The sequence below is a fragment of the Acomys minous genome (assembly GCF_964271855.1).
Source record: "Acomys minous genome assembly, chromosome: 8".
Lineage (NCBI taxonomy): Eukaryota > Metazoa > Chordata > Mammalia > Rodentia > Muridae > Acomys > Acomys minous.
Window position 1 is genome coordinate 76,884,878 of NC_140489.1, and position 12,292 is coordinate 76,897,169.

General features: G+C 44.7%; 1 protein-coding gene across 1 annotated transcript; it reads right to left on the reverse strand.

Annotated features, from left to right (window-relative positions):
• Positions 1–980: 980 nt before the first annotated feature.
• On the reverse strand, positions 981–12,034 carry AGR2 (anterior gradient 2, protein disulphide isomerase family member). Its single transcript, XM_084793588.1, has 8 exons — positions 11,865–12,034; positions 9,199–9,344; positions 8,880–8,943; positions 8,715–8,767; positions 7,189–7,262; positions 6,014–6,077; positions 3,559–3,642; positions 981–1,209 (listed from the first exon to the last, which is right to left on the reverse strand). Exons 2-8 carry the CDS (start codon positions 9,335–9,337, stop codon positions 1,160–1,162), a joined length of 528 nt encoding a protein of 175 aa, XP_084649714.1. The 5' UTR covers positions 9,338–9,344; positions 11,865–12,034; the 3' UTR covers positions 981–1,159.
• Between the last annotated feature and the right edge of the window lie 258 nt (positions 12,035–12,292).

The window sequence follows — 12,292 nt, forward strand, 5'->3', positions numbered from 1 at the left end:
GGAAAACAACACTGTCAATGCATCTGTTCAGAAAAGAAACTATCCAGTGAGCTTGCCCACCCTGAGGCCATCGGGGCCCGTCGGGGTGGGTGGCATGAAGTCCACCTAACGCCTGTGTGAGATTTAATGTGGATAAGCTGAAGGGAGTGAAAGCAGGCAAAGTTGCCTCCTTTCTTCTCCAAACAGCAGTGACCTCTGACCTCCATCTCACCCACAGGCCCTTGCTGCTCTTTGCTTTCCTCTCAGTCCATGTGGATGAAGCAATCAGTCTGAGCTCACTCTAGGCCTTGTTTCTGGCTCCTGAGATTGCATCTGGACAAGCGTACCTCTCCATTTCTCTAAGGCGTTCACAAAGGTGCATGCGATCTCTAGATGGCTGTTGTAGTGGCCTAGTCTTCCGGAGCCAGCCACCTGATGCGCTAGAGGCTTTCTCTGAGATCAGTAAGTGAGGCAAAAATCGGGCCAGCATGAATTACTAAGTAAGTGTGTGTCTAGGAGTTTCTAGCTAGCGTGAGAGTGCTTGTTTCTACATGAAATTCTTGCATGTGCGTGTACTTCCTGTATTATCATCTACACTACAGTATATGGTATTTAATACTTCTACAGGGTAAGCTCATGTCTATGTCAGGAAGACCCTATGGTATATGTCAAAATGACAGGAACAGCCTTAGGTTTCTATCTTCGCTGCTTGAATTAGTTTTGTTTTATGCCCTTCATGAACAATTTGTTCTGTTTAGTGTTGGTATTTAGTGAGCAAACTAGAACCGAAAAGCCGTTTATTCCCTCCTTCCTTTTTTCTTTAATTTGAAAAAAAAATTCTCCCATTTTTTTTTTTTAGACAGCATCTCACAATGTAGCTGAAGCTCGCCTCCAATTAAGGGCAGTGGTCCTGCCTCAGTACAAGGCTGGCAGCCGTGGGCTGCTACTCCAGGCTGGCCCAATTAGCGTTTCTATGAAAAACCAATAGATACAACACCCTTCAGTTGGAGTACTCACAAGTCTTTATTTTTCTAGAAAATCATGCTTCACTGTAGTAGATAATAATATTGTTTTCCCCCCGTATGGGTGTTTACAAAATACATCTGTTGTAACATTTAGCTGTAATGGAATCAGCAAGTCCACAGTGCTTCTTGTCGCCTGATGCAACGCATCGTTGTCTCTACAATTCTGTCTTCAGCAGCTTGAGAGCTTTCTTCATGTTGTCTATCACTGTTGGGTGAAAAGTTAGGACAGGTCACATTACCTTCAGAAACAACATTGCGGTTCCAATGAGAATGGGGCCCTGTAGGCTCAAATATCCGAATGCTTGGTCCCTAGCGAGTGGAACTGTTTGGAAAGGATTAGGAGATGTGACTTTGTTGGGTGTGGGCAGGTGGCTTTGAGGTTTGAAAAGCCCAGCCAAGCCCAGTTTCTCTCCTGCCTCCTGCTTAGGAGGCAGATGTAGCTCTCAGCAATTGCTCCAGCCCCATCCCTGCCTGCCCGCCTGCTGCCAGGCTCCCACCAGGATGCTCATGGCCTCACCCTCTGGCACTGTAAGCAAGCCGCTAAGAAACTCTTCTATAATAACTTGCCTTGGCCATGGTGTCTCCTCATAGCAATAGAGAAGTAACTAAGACAGACATCAAGGATGTGTCAGACTCTGACATTTGGGGACTGGAGTCATTGCCTCTCAGAGTGCCCCATAGTCTTAAGGTGAATAGTTGGCCATCTTATTATTGTTTCGTTGGCAATTGAGTTCTACGCTGTCAGCGCTTTAGAAGTTCCTCCTCCAGTTTCTTCTTCCCAAAGAACCTGCACAAGCTCTGTCAGCACAGCAAACTATTGTGGCTAGTGTAGAAACAAATGGAATTTTAGCTTTAAATTAATTAATTAATTAATTAATTAATTAATTGGGACAGAGGCTCACCATGTACTTCTATCTGGTCTGGACCCTGAGATGTAGACTAGGATGGCCTTGAACTCGCAGAGATCTCTCTTCGAGCGCTGGTACTAAAGGTGCGCAACACTATAGCTGCCTTAGAAGCAAATCTTAAATCGCGTTCAGGGGAACATGTCAAGTGTGTGCGGCTGCTACAAGTTTATTTGCGGAGGCGGGTAGAGCATAAATGAGGCCCGCCAGCCCATCGTGTGCTTTTGTAGACGAATCTCCTCATTCCCGTAAAAATGATTTGTCCTCGTTTCTTAACGCTGGGGCAGACCCAGAGAGTCTGAGGTTTGGTTTTTTTTGTTTGGTTTTTTTTGTTTTGTTTTTTTGTTTTTTTTTTTCTCACAGTACATAACGATGAAGCTACTGCCCTAGAGCCCAACCTCCTAGGTCAGTATGAGCAGCAGCAGCAGGACATGACATGGGGTGCGGCCTGTCTGGGAGGTACTGAGTGAGCGGCTGCTTCTGCACTCCCACAAGTAATATTAAATCTGGAAGGCACAGTGATCTTCCGTGTGTAGGGTACCTGCCCTTAATGAGTTGCATCTTTTAAAGACATACCCTGAATCTCACAAATGCCCACGCCTGGAACACGCTGCCCTTTGTCCTGGAGGCTCTTCCTGGAGACGTTGCTAATGGACCATGGGAGCGCACCTGCTGATTGAGGCCAGGCTTTCGTCCCCAGTGTAATCACTAGTCTAAGTCTGCACTGTCCAGCAGAAAGTTCTGTGAGGATGAACATATCTCGACTGGGCATACGGAATAACACGGCTGGCGTGACTGCATAACCAAGGGTGGTCATCTCATTAACACTAATTTCAAATTAAATAACAGCATATGGGTAGTGGCTAAGGTTCAGATAGGAAGGCTCTAGGAGACACTGCAAATGACTAGGACTGGTTCTAGGCCAAATTCCAATTTCTTCCCAGAAGAATGAGTCAGGCGTGACCGTGTGCCCTCCCACCAGTTGTTTCATCTGCCTTAAATCACTTTCTCTCTCTCTGTCCCTCCCCCTGCCCCTCACATTGGGCATCTGGGAAAGGGAATAGTTAGCAACTCCTGAGATCACTTGCCTATGTTCTTAAATTTAACCTGAAAATTTTTTTTTTTTTTTTTTTGGTTTTTCGAGACAGGGTTTCTCTATGTAGCCTTGGCCATCCTGGACTCACTTTGTAGACCAGGCTGGCCTCGAACTCACAGCGATCCGCCTGCCTCTGCCTCCCTGAATTTAAGCACAATGAAATGGCCTGAATTCTTTTCCTTTCCATTATTTGGGGTGGCGCAGCGGGGCGAGGCGGGGTGGGGGCGCTCAAAACAAGCCTTTGTGACAACTGCTGCAGTTATGTGGTACAGGAGTTTTCCTGCTGCGGTGTATGAGAAGACATGAGGGGCAGACAGTGTGGGGATAGAGTCTGCTGGAGAAGAAGCCTCAACTGAACGGTGAGACCTTTATCGATAGGTTTACAAAGTGGGCGTTGGAGTGAAGTATGTGGTTTGCCAATTGGCAAAAAGTCCGGGTCAAACGGATTCTCTGGCACCTCTGGGCAGGTCTTGCCCACCTCCGTCGAGGCTTCTCCCCCATTACTGTAGCAACAGGGACCTCAGGAGTCTAAGCTGGAGGCAATACTACTTACACAGAGGTGTGTCGGTAGGTTCGTAAGCATAGAGACGGTTGGAGTACCTTCCTGTGATGTCCGCCCTCACTGTCAGGCTGGGGTCTGCAAAGATAAGGAACCCGGATGAAACACGTTAGTTATAGTGTGTGCTGAAGCAGCTGTGTCCAAGCCCTGTCTGGAGCTCCGCCTCTTCCGTTCTGCTACCCTGCCCCATGAGATCTTAAGTGATTATGTTGCCCTTGGCAGAGGTCTCTGAGAATAGCCTCGGTGATTGGACACACCCAATGCTGGTGTTTGGTTATGTTTTACTCTGTTGAGGTGTTTGAAAAGCAAGAGATGGAATAAAGCATGTGAGTTGAGGGGGCATGTGAGTTGGGGGGCATGGGAATTGGGGGGGGCATGGAAGTTGGGGACAGCGAAAGGCTAGCCTAGGTCAGGCTGACTGTCTTTTGCGTTCTTCTTTTTTATTCTTTATTTTCATTATCATTTTTGTTTGCTTCTTTGTTTTGGATAGAGTCTCACTCTGCAGCCCAGGCCAGCAGGAAACTGTATAGGTTACACGCTGCCTCAGCCCACTGAGTGGTGGAAATTTAGATCTGCCAACTGAGCTAAACCTCCAGCCCCACCCCCACCCCTTTTCTTTTCACAAAATAATGCAAGTCCCTAAGCACAACAGGATCAGACACACACAAGGTGCCTTCCACTTAAAAAAAAAATATTTTATGGTTAATCAGCTGCACTTTAAAAATAGACATTTACAAAAATTCCCTTTAGACTATCTCTAAATATTCCTATAGATTTAAATCCATCTATCAAGCTGGTCATGGTGGGGAATGCCAGTAATCTCAACACTTGGAGCCTGGAGAGAGGAGAATCAGGGGTTCAATGTCCTTCTTGGTCACATAGAGAGTTTGAGGCTAGCCTGGGCTACATGAAACCTTGTCTCAAAATGCAAAACAAACAACAACAACACCCCCTCCCACCAAATCCATTTTATCCTATTTTTATGTAAGTTGAAGTTCTGTAATTAATAAGAAAAAAAGGGTACTTCAAAGGAGCGGTACAGCCAGAAGAACAGTAAGGGGGTGTAGAGAGAGAGGTATTGAAGGGAGTGACTGAAGGCTGGGGTGGAGCTTGGTGGTAGAGCATTTGCCAAGCATGAACAAGGTCCTCAGCTGGATTCCCACAGCTGAGAGGGAAGGGAGATGGAAGGGGCCTGACATGGATGTGCTGAAAAGGGGGAAGATGACATGAGACCTAGCTGGGTGTTTGCAGTCTGTCACATCCTGGAAGGGACTGTCTTTGTCACTTCAGAATGTTGGACCAGAATTAACAGACATGGATTAGCAGACACAGACATTCATTTGTTCAACCAAGACTTAGTGATGATGCCTCCACAAGAGCGAACGCAAATGCACAGTCTGACTTTCCTATTAAATCAACACAAGGCCTTTACACACCTGCTGGCCTACTCAGACTCCCTGGAGGCGTTTAAAAACCATGGCTTCCTGCATCCCAGCCCTATAGAGTTTAACTTAACTGGTTTGAGGTGCAGCCAGGGCAGATGGGTTTTTAGTCCTTCAATGCTCCTACCACTCAGCGAGCATGAAGGAGCAGCGAGCTCCACAAGTTAGTGCCTCAGGACTTGCTTGTACTAAGGCAGAAGGCAATGAATGTGGATGGATATGCTCAGAAACGTCCAAGACTCTTTAAGAAAAGTCTTATACAAGCTAGATGACCTCTGGATTGCCTGCACTGCTCAGACTCCCTTACAAATGAACGCTCTAGTTCAGGCCTTCTCACCCCCTTCCTCCCCCCCCCCCCCACCCCCCCGCCACCACTTGTTTCTTTCTGCTACTGGTGTGTGTGTGTGTGTGTGTGTGTGTGTGTGTGTGTGTGTGTGTTTCCTTTCAATGCAAACTTTGATGAATTACCGATGTTGCCCACTTGGTGGGTTTTGCTAGGCAGTGGACTTAATTACAATGTGAGTGATGGGTTAAAGCCAAATTCTATATAGTTACTAGGCCACTCAATAGACACCTATTGAGAACCTATTGAAAGCTCACACTGAGCCTGTTATGGTGGGCAGACACACAGGTAGCTTTGCCATGTTAATATGTTATTTCCCATTGGGGCAAAGTAAAAGCTGAGTGACTGACAGGCAGTGAGGAGAGCTGGGCACTCCCTCTGCAGATGTGCTTGGAGCACAAGATGGGAGTTAAAAGGAGTAGAGGAGGAAAGAAGTCACTTGTGGAAACAGTAGTTCACACGTTCTGGTGAAAGTACGTGGTGGTACTTAGTTAACAGGAAGTCCCCACCCAGAAAGTCACGATCCTTGCTAGAGGTTGGTGACCTTGGTCATAGTGAAGTGGCTGGATGAGGACATAGATGGGGAAGTGTCATGTGTGGAGCCAGGATGTGACTGTAATGGCATCATCTTCAGTGTGTCTGTGTCACTGGGACCATCACTTACCCACAAATAGAATTCGGGGCACATACTGGCCATCAGGAGAAAGGTGCTTGTCAGTTGTTTCATACTGAGATTTGAAAACAAAACAAAATAAAACAAAGGCAGCTGTTAGTTTGTTTATTCTTTAGGTATTTGTAAAGTTGCCCAAACAAAAATGTATCTGCTAAATCTTCCTAGAAGTAGAAAGGGCACCATGAGAGGAAAAACAGAGTTATTAAGAGAAGGTTAGGGAGGGTGTTGAAAAGGGGTTATAGAACATATAAAGAGAAGGAGGGCTTTAGGGGTGAGCAAAGAGAATGTGAAAACGCCACAATGCATATTAATTTTTGCAATGCATATTAATTTGCATATTAATTAAGAACAAACTAACCTGAAAAGAGAATGCGCCTATGACTATACCATGGGCCTAAAGCACTGCCAGGGAACCTCTTCTTCAAAGAGTTCACAACACAGATGAGAGGACAAGCATCACGGAGCAGAAAGAGCAGCCTGTGACACAGGGCACGAGGCAAGGAGATGATGGATGTGGTACTCAAAGAACAGAACAACCCAAGGAGGAAGAATTTGAGAAGCTGTGATTGGATGAGGTAGGAGGCCATTTGTTAGAGAGTAGAAAGCAAGTGCTCAGGCAGGTGCCTTGGTGATGAGGTCCTGAGATGGGAGGTATGACGCTAAAGTCCAAGACACATGGGTAGATCTGGACAGCTCGAGCTCTCTCTCCCAGGAAGAGAAGTGATGGCAAGGACTGTAGGGAGATGGGCAAAGGCAGTGATTCTCAAAACACACACACACACACACACACACACACACACACACACACACACACACAGTTACTATAGCAGCACAGAGATCTTGACCATTGAAGAGTATTTTTCAGATAAGATTATTAATTACTACTACATTAAAACCTAAGTGTATCACATAAATTACTGATAAAGGGTTGAGGATGTTGCTCCATGGCAGACTGTGCCCTGGCACCAGCCAGGTCTTGGGCTCAATACCAGCCATGCAAAGTTTTCAGAAAAAGGTTATTAATAAAGGAAAATATGTTTGGTTTCTCATCCTATGATGGGACTAGAAAGAGATTCTTGTTAATGCAATATGATTTCTATGCATAGAAAAAGTGAATCATACATGGAACCAGGAGAAGATGTGGGTGACAATAAGGGGAAACTTACAACCAAGTTGAGAAGAATAAACTGCTCTGCCAATTTCTGGATCTCTTTGTTTTCAGCAAACACTTTCTTTAAAGCTGTAATATAAGAAAAAAAGTACTGAACATTTGTCTCAGCTTTATACAAACTCTTATTTTCTATTGTCTTCTAAGTTGAATATAAGACCTATTTTGCCCCTCCAGCAAATGATTTGTTATGTTTTCTCTATACTATTGACTGTCTTTGCTCTTTTCATTTGGTACCTAGTTTATTTGTTCACCCACCCCATTATTACTATTGTTATCACTATTAATTATTATTTTGGTTTTTCAAGAAAGCGTTTCTATGTGTAGCTTTGGATGTCCTGGACTTTGTAGACCAGGCTAGCCTTGGCCTCACAGAGATCTGCCTGCCTCTCCCTCCCTGAGTGCTGGGATTACAGATGTGTCTGTACCTCTGTGCCTGGCTCCCCTTTATTATTTTAAAATCATAATTACTGAATAATTTGTGGCAGATATGAGTTTATATTCTAGGGAAAATACCATGGATAGAAAGCCTGTGCAGCTTCCAGAGAGTTCAATGCTTATGTCGAAATCATAGCATAAAGAAGTGCATACTACATATGTAATAATTCCATGTGTAGGTGCATACATAGGGGGGGAAGTGAGGCAAAGGCTTGAAGAACTATTAGTTTGCCATGTCAGATCTCTTTTAAGAGGTGATACTGTGGTCAGAGGGTGGGTCACTTGGGGGGGCAGATTGCTAAGACTATTGGAGACAGGTCACTGCAGGCAGAGTGGGATGTAAGAGAGTAACAGCCTTGGCTAATAAGGATGAGCAGCACAGAGGCAGGCTGGATAGAGTGAGAAGTGATCCTGACAGGAAAGGAAAACCATGGGCTGGACCTGAGCAGGCCTGATCAGGTCTAGCCTTGAAGGCTATCGCCGCCAGGAATTGGGGTTTAATTTGCTCGTGATGAGAAGCCATTGGGGCACATGAGTGATAGGAACTAATTTGTGCTGAACAGCCTCAGCCTGACTTCTGTGTAGAGGATTGATTTGTGTGACCATGGGTGACGACTGTGGCATTGTGGACAAGGTGTAATGTTGGCTTGAATTGAGGTAGTAGGAGGCGGTTGGATTTGGGCAAGACAGGCTACCTACTACACAGAGACCATTGGAAAATGAAAATATAGAGCACCCTGTGCTAGAATTATTAAGTTGAAACAGCGATGGGTTCATTACACCAAATGTGGGGGAGCTTGTACAACCATGCAGGAGGTATGTTTGCGAAACTGGAGCTGGCTGGAAGATACATTTTAATAGTAAACCCAATTGTATTTGTTGATGTGCTGGGTGAAAAAATATAAACCCCAGACTTTCTTACTCAAAATATGTTAATTAAAAACATGGAAATACTTGTTTCTTTTTAAATGTTTTAAAATATTCTTTCTTGTTCAACAGTGCTAGGTTCTAGGAATGTAAAGATCAGTGATCCAAACCCTGACCTGCCATAAAAAGCTATAAAAGGAATTTTGAAGAATAAATTACCTTGACTGTGTGGACATTCGTCCAAGTGATGAATGATCATCAAGGGCTTATTGCTGTGAGAGAGACAAGATTAGACATTTAATAGGGTGCCAGGAATATCTGATAGTCACCACTAGATGGCGCGCATGAGAGACTCGAGGGAGCTCCAAGTAACCCTCGCCCTACCTCGTCTTGGATTTGTATAAGGCTTCTTCGTATGTTTGAGTCCAGATGAGCTGATCCCCCCAACCTAGAACAAGAGGAGTTGGTGTATTTAAATCCATCACAGTTTTAGGCTCAAACCTACTGAAGAGTATGGCAAAGATCTGGATAATATGTAATTATGAAAGAACAAAAGCCTCCAGAGGAGAACTGATTATAAACTGCTAAATGTAGGGAAAAAAAAATCCCCAAATATCTTTAGTATACACGCCTGGTACCAAGAGTCATTGAGTCTTTATGAATTAAGCTGCAGTTGGGAGCCAACAAAAAAATCAATTCCTACCTCTGGACAGGGTCTGGGGCAGTTTGGGCCGAGAGTCCTTTGGGTCCTTTTTGGCTCCAGATTTGACTGTCGTATCCTTGGCCAGAGTGCAGGAGACGGCCACAAGAAGTAGCAATGCGGACACTGAAACTCTCTCCATAGCAACTCTACACGGGAAGTAAACAGAAGGGAGTTAGGATCTATAGAGTGTATCGCAGCGGTGGAAAGCAGTGGGGACCAGGTGGCATGGAGGTCAGACACCAGGCAGGAGTGGAAAGCCACATTCTGGAGGACACAGGGGTCCCCTAGGAATACTTATTGAGGGTATCTATCCATTTATTGCCTATTTATCTTTGCTATCTATTGCTTTACCTGTCTGTGGATATATAACATTAGCTACATCGTATCTTGCAGTAGAATAGATTTACTTTCCGGAAATGCACAACTAGTTAGATGTATATACTCTTCTTCGGTAAAGGAAATGCACATTTAAACATGATACTAAATGTAATTTTGTGGGTACCTCTTCTTCCCCCTCTTCCGTGTCTCACTATGTAGATGAAGACTCTAAAGTTCAGAGCAGTGAAAGGAATGTGGGGATAGGCTCAGAGCAAAGAGTTCGGAATCTTGCCGTTTTACAGTGCTCCCTCCCACCTCTCCTCCCTCAGTCACCCTAAGCATACACGTCTTCACCCTCTGACTGAAATAGACACATTTCCATTGAAGACTGAATATGAATAACATGGCCATATCCTTATTTCATCCACAGCATACTAGCTTTTCCACTTCACTGCAGACTCATTCTCCCTAGTGGAGCAGCATCTCAAATGATGAACTAAGACACATCGAATGAACATTCTTTGGCTTCTGTCTGGGTCTGTACAGGCAGGGGAGGGCACACGCGCCAGTGCACAGATACGGAGAATGAAACCCAGGGTGCTTCTTTGTTAAATTCCATTTTTTTTTCTCCATCTGTTATTTCAAAGTTAAGCTGCAGCAAATGAACACGAATAGGGCTATAAATGACAAGACATTACGTGAGTGGGAAAGGAAGGCCAAGTAGGCTGTGCTTCATGTGGTTAAAGGTACCTGTGGGCCGTACCACGGGCTGCTGCAGACTGTCTGGTAAAGCCAAATGCCCAGGAAGCAATGTAGAAGTATAGTGTCCGTCTCTAGTGGTGGTAGAGGTCTGAAGTTACATCAGACATACTCTACAAAGGAAGCGGGGTACGTCGTCATGGTTTAGTGTTCGGAAGAAGCTCGCAGCCTGCGAGCTTGAATGGGAACCTTTGCTAGAGTAGATGATTAAAAATATGTCGCTTAGGTACCAATCCCAAGTGATGCCTTAAATTAAACTGGCCAGTTGTTATCCAAGTCTTAGTAATTCAGAAACACAGTGACTCAGAAAGGATATAAGCTAAAGCAGTGATATAATGTTATAATTTTCTACAATCATAAGGATGTAGGAATGCTAATAATGAATTTTATCTTCCAAAATTTTGTAATAACAATGAAAGTATACTATAATCTAGTGATATTTAGCAGCCCTCTTTAGTGTTATGACTTCTGTTCAATATTTAAAAATGGATGAAGGACTTCATGTGAGAATTATTATTATATTTCTGGAATACAAGCTGGTTCAGAAGTGCAGATTAACTTCCTTGACATTATCAACAAATATTTGACTACATATTATTGATAACAGCACTCATAGTCACTGAAAATATAAAAGTCAATTGGTGGCAAAGTGCTGTATTTATTCCATTGTCAATTGTTGCTGTACAGATGGCTCTTAGGACTTCTTGCAACAGCTCTGCAGATTGCAGGCTGGAACTATTGATATATCCCGTGCATTTTATGACAGGATGCTTCAAGGAAGGCTAATAAAACACTGCTGAACAAACATCCCGCTCTGAGATCATGGCTTTCTGAGATCCGCTCTACCGAGTTTTCATGATGTAAACAGTCTTCCTGCACAAATTCTACTCTACAAACATCTTGCGTGAGCCCCTCAAAACCCAAAGTGCCCATTGTCTGAAGACATTATTGGGAGACTTTAATAACTTGCAGACCCTTCCCACCCTTGGCTTATTGGCCCCCTGAAACTGGTGCATTTTACTGTCACTCTATCTCCTTCTTGTCTTTAACCGTGAATGTCCTTGCTGAAGGGTTTCCGTGACTCTGTTGCTGCTGCAGCAGAAAGCACCCAGCTCTCCCCTCTGCCAGTCTTAAAAACTGCAGAAGCCTTAAGAACACCGTTTCTGGATTTGCAATAATACCAGGAGGCAAACTGAGCTGAGCTTTTTCGGTGGGGGGAGCCCGTGGGCTTCTGCCTTACCTAGTGGAAGAGGACCAATGAATGACACAGGATTCCCCCAAGCCCTAGCACAGGTTTGAAAACTCTCGAGTTCACCCACCCACTCACAAACCTCCAGTTTCCTGAGGAGGCCAAGTGTCACACTGAACCTAGGCGGGCATGCGATTCTCCACTACTTTTAACTGAAGAAAGGCCCAGCAAGCCGCCGCTGGGATTGGGTGGTAACTCTTTCTAGATCCTGCTTCCTTTCCTGGGAATCTTGTGCTCATCTTGTCGGTTGACTGCTTGCTTGCAACCGTGCGGAGCAATCAGAGAGAGGCCAAAGCTTACCCCTGCAAGCGCAAGGCCAAAGCGATTATCAATGCCTTACCTGGGCTCCCCACCCTCCTGCTTCGTGTGAGCTGCCCGGGTTGCCGTCCAAGTTCCTGAGTGTGCCAGCACAGCTCTGAGCCTCTATTTATGGGCAGAGCACACCCCAATCCCACCCACTAATCCTGTGTCCACATGCTGCTAACTCAGAAGCGAACTTTCCTTCTTCCAACCAATTGTCTTTTCTAAGATAAAAAAGTTTCTTGTTTTTTAACAAGCAATCATTGCAAAAGTTGTTGTTGTTGTTGTTTTTGTTTGAAAACCCACGTTTTTAACTGTTGGTGAAGGTTTTACTGGGCAATGTGCCAAATCCAGGTAAGCTTTAAATGAAGACATTTGATTTGTCCGAAGGCTGATTTGTCTGTATGTGATTGGATGGAAGTTGTGGTTTATAGATATTCATTTCCTTCCTCCTAGCAAGACTGCTCT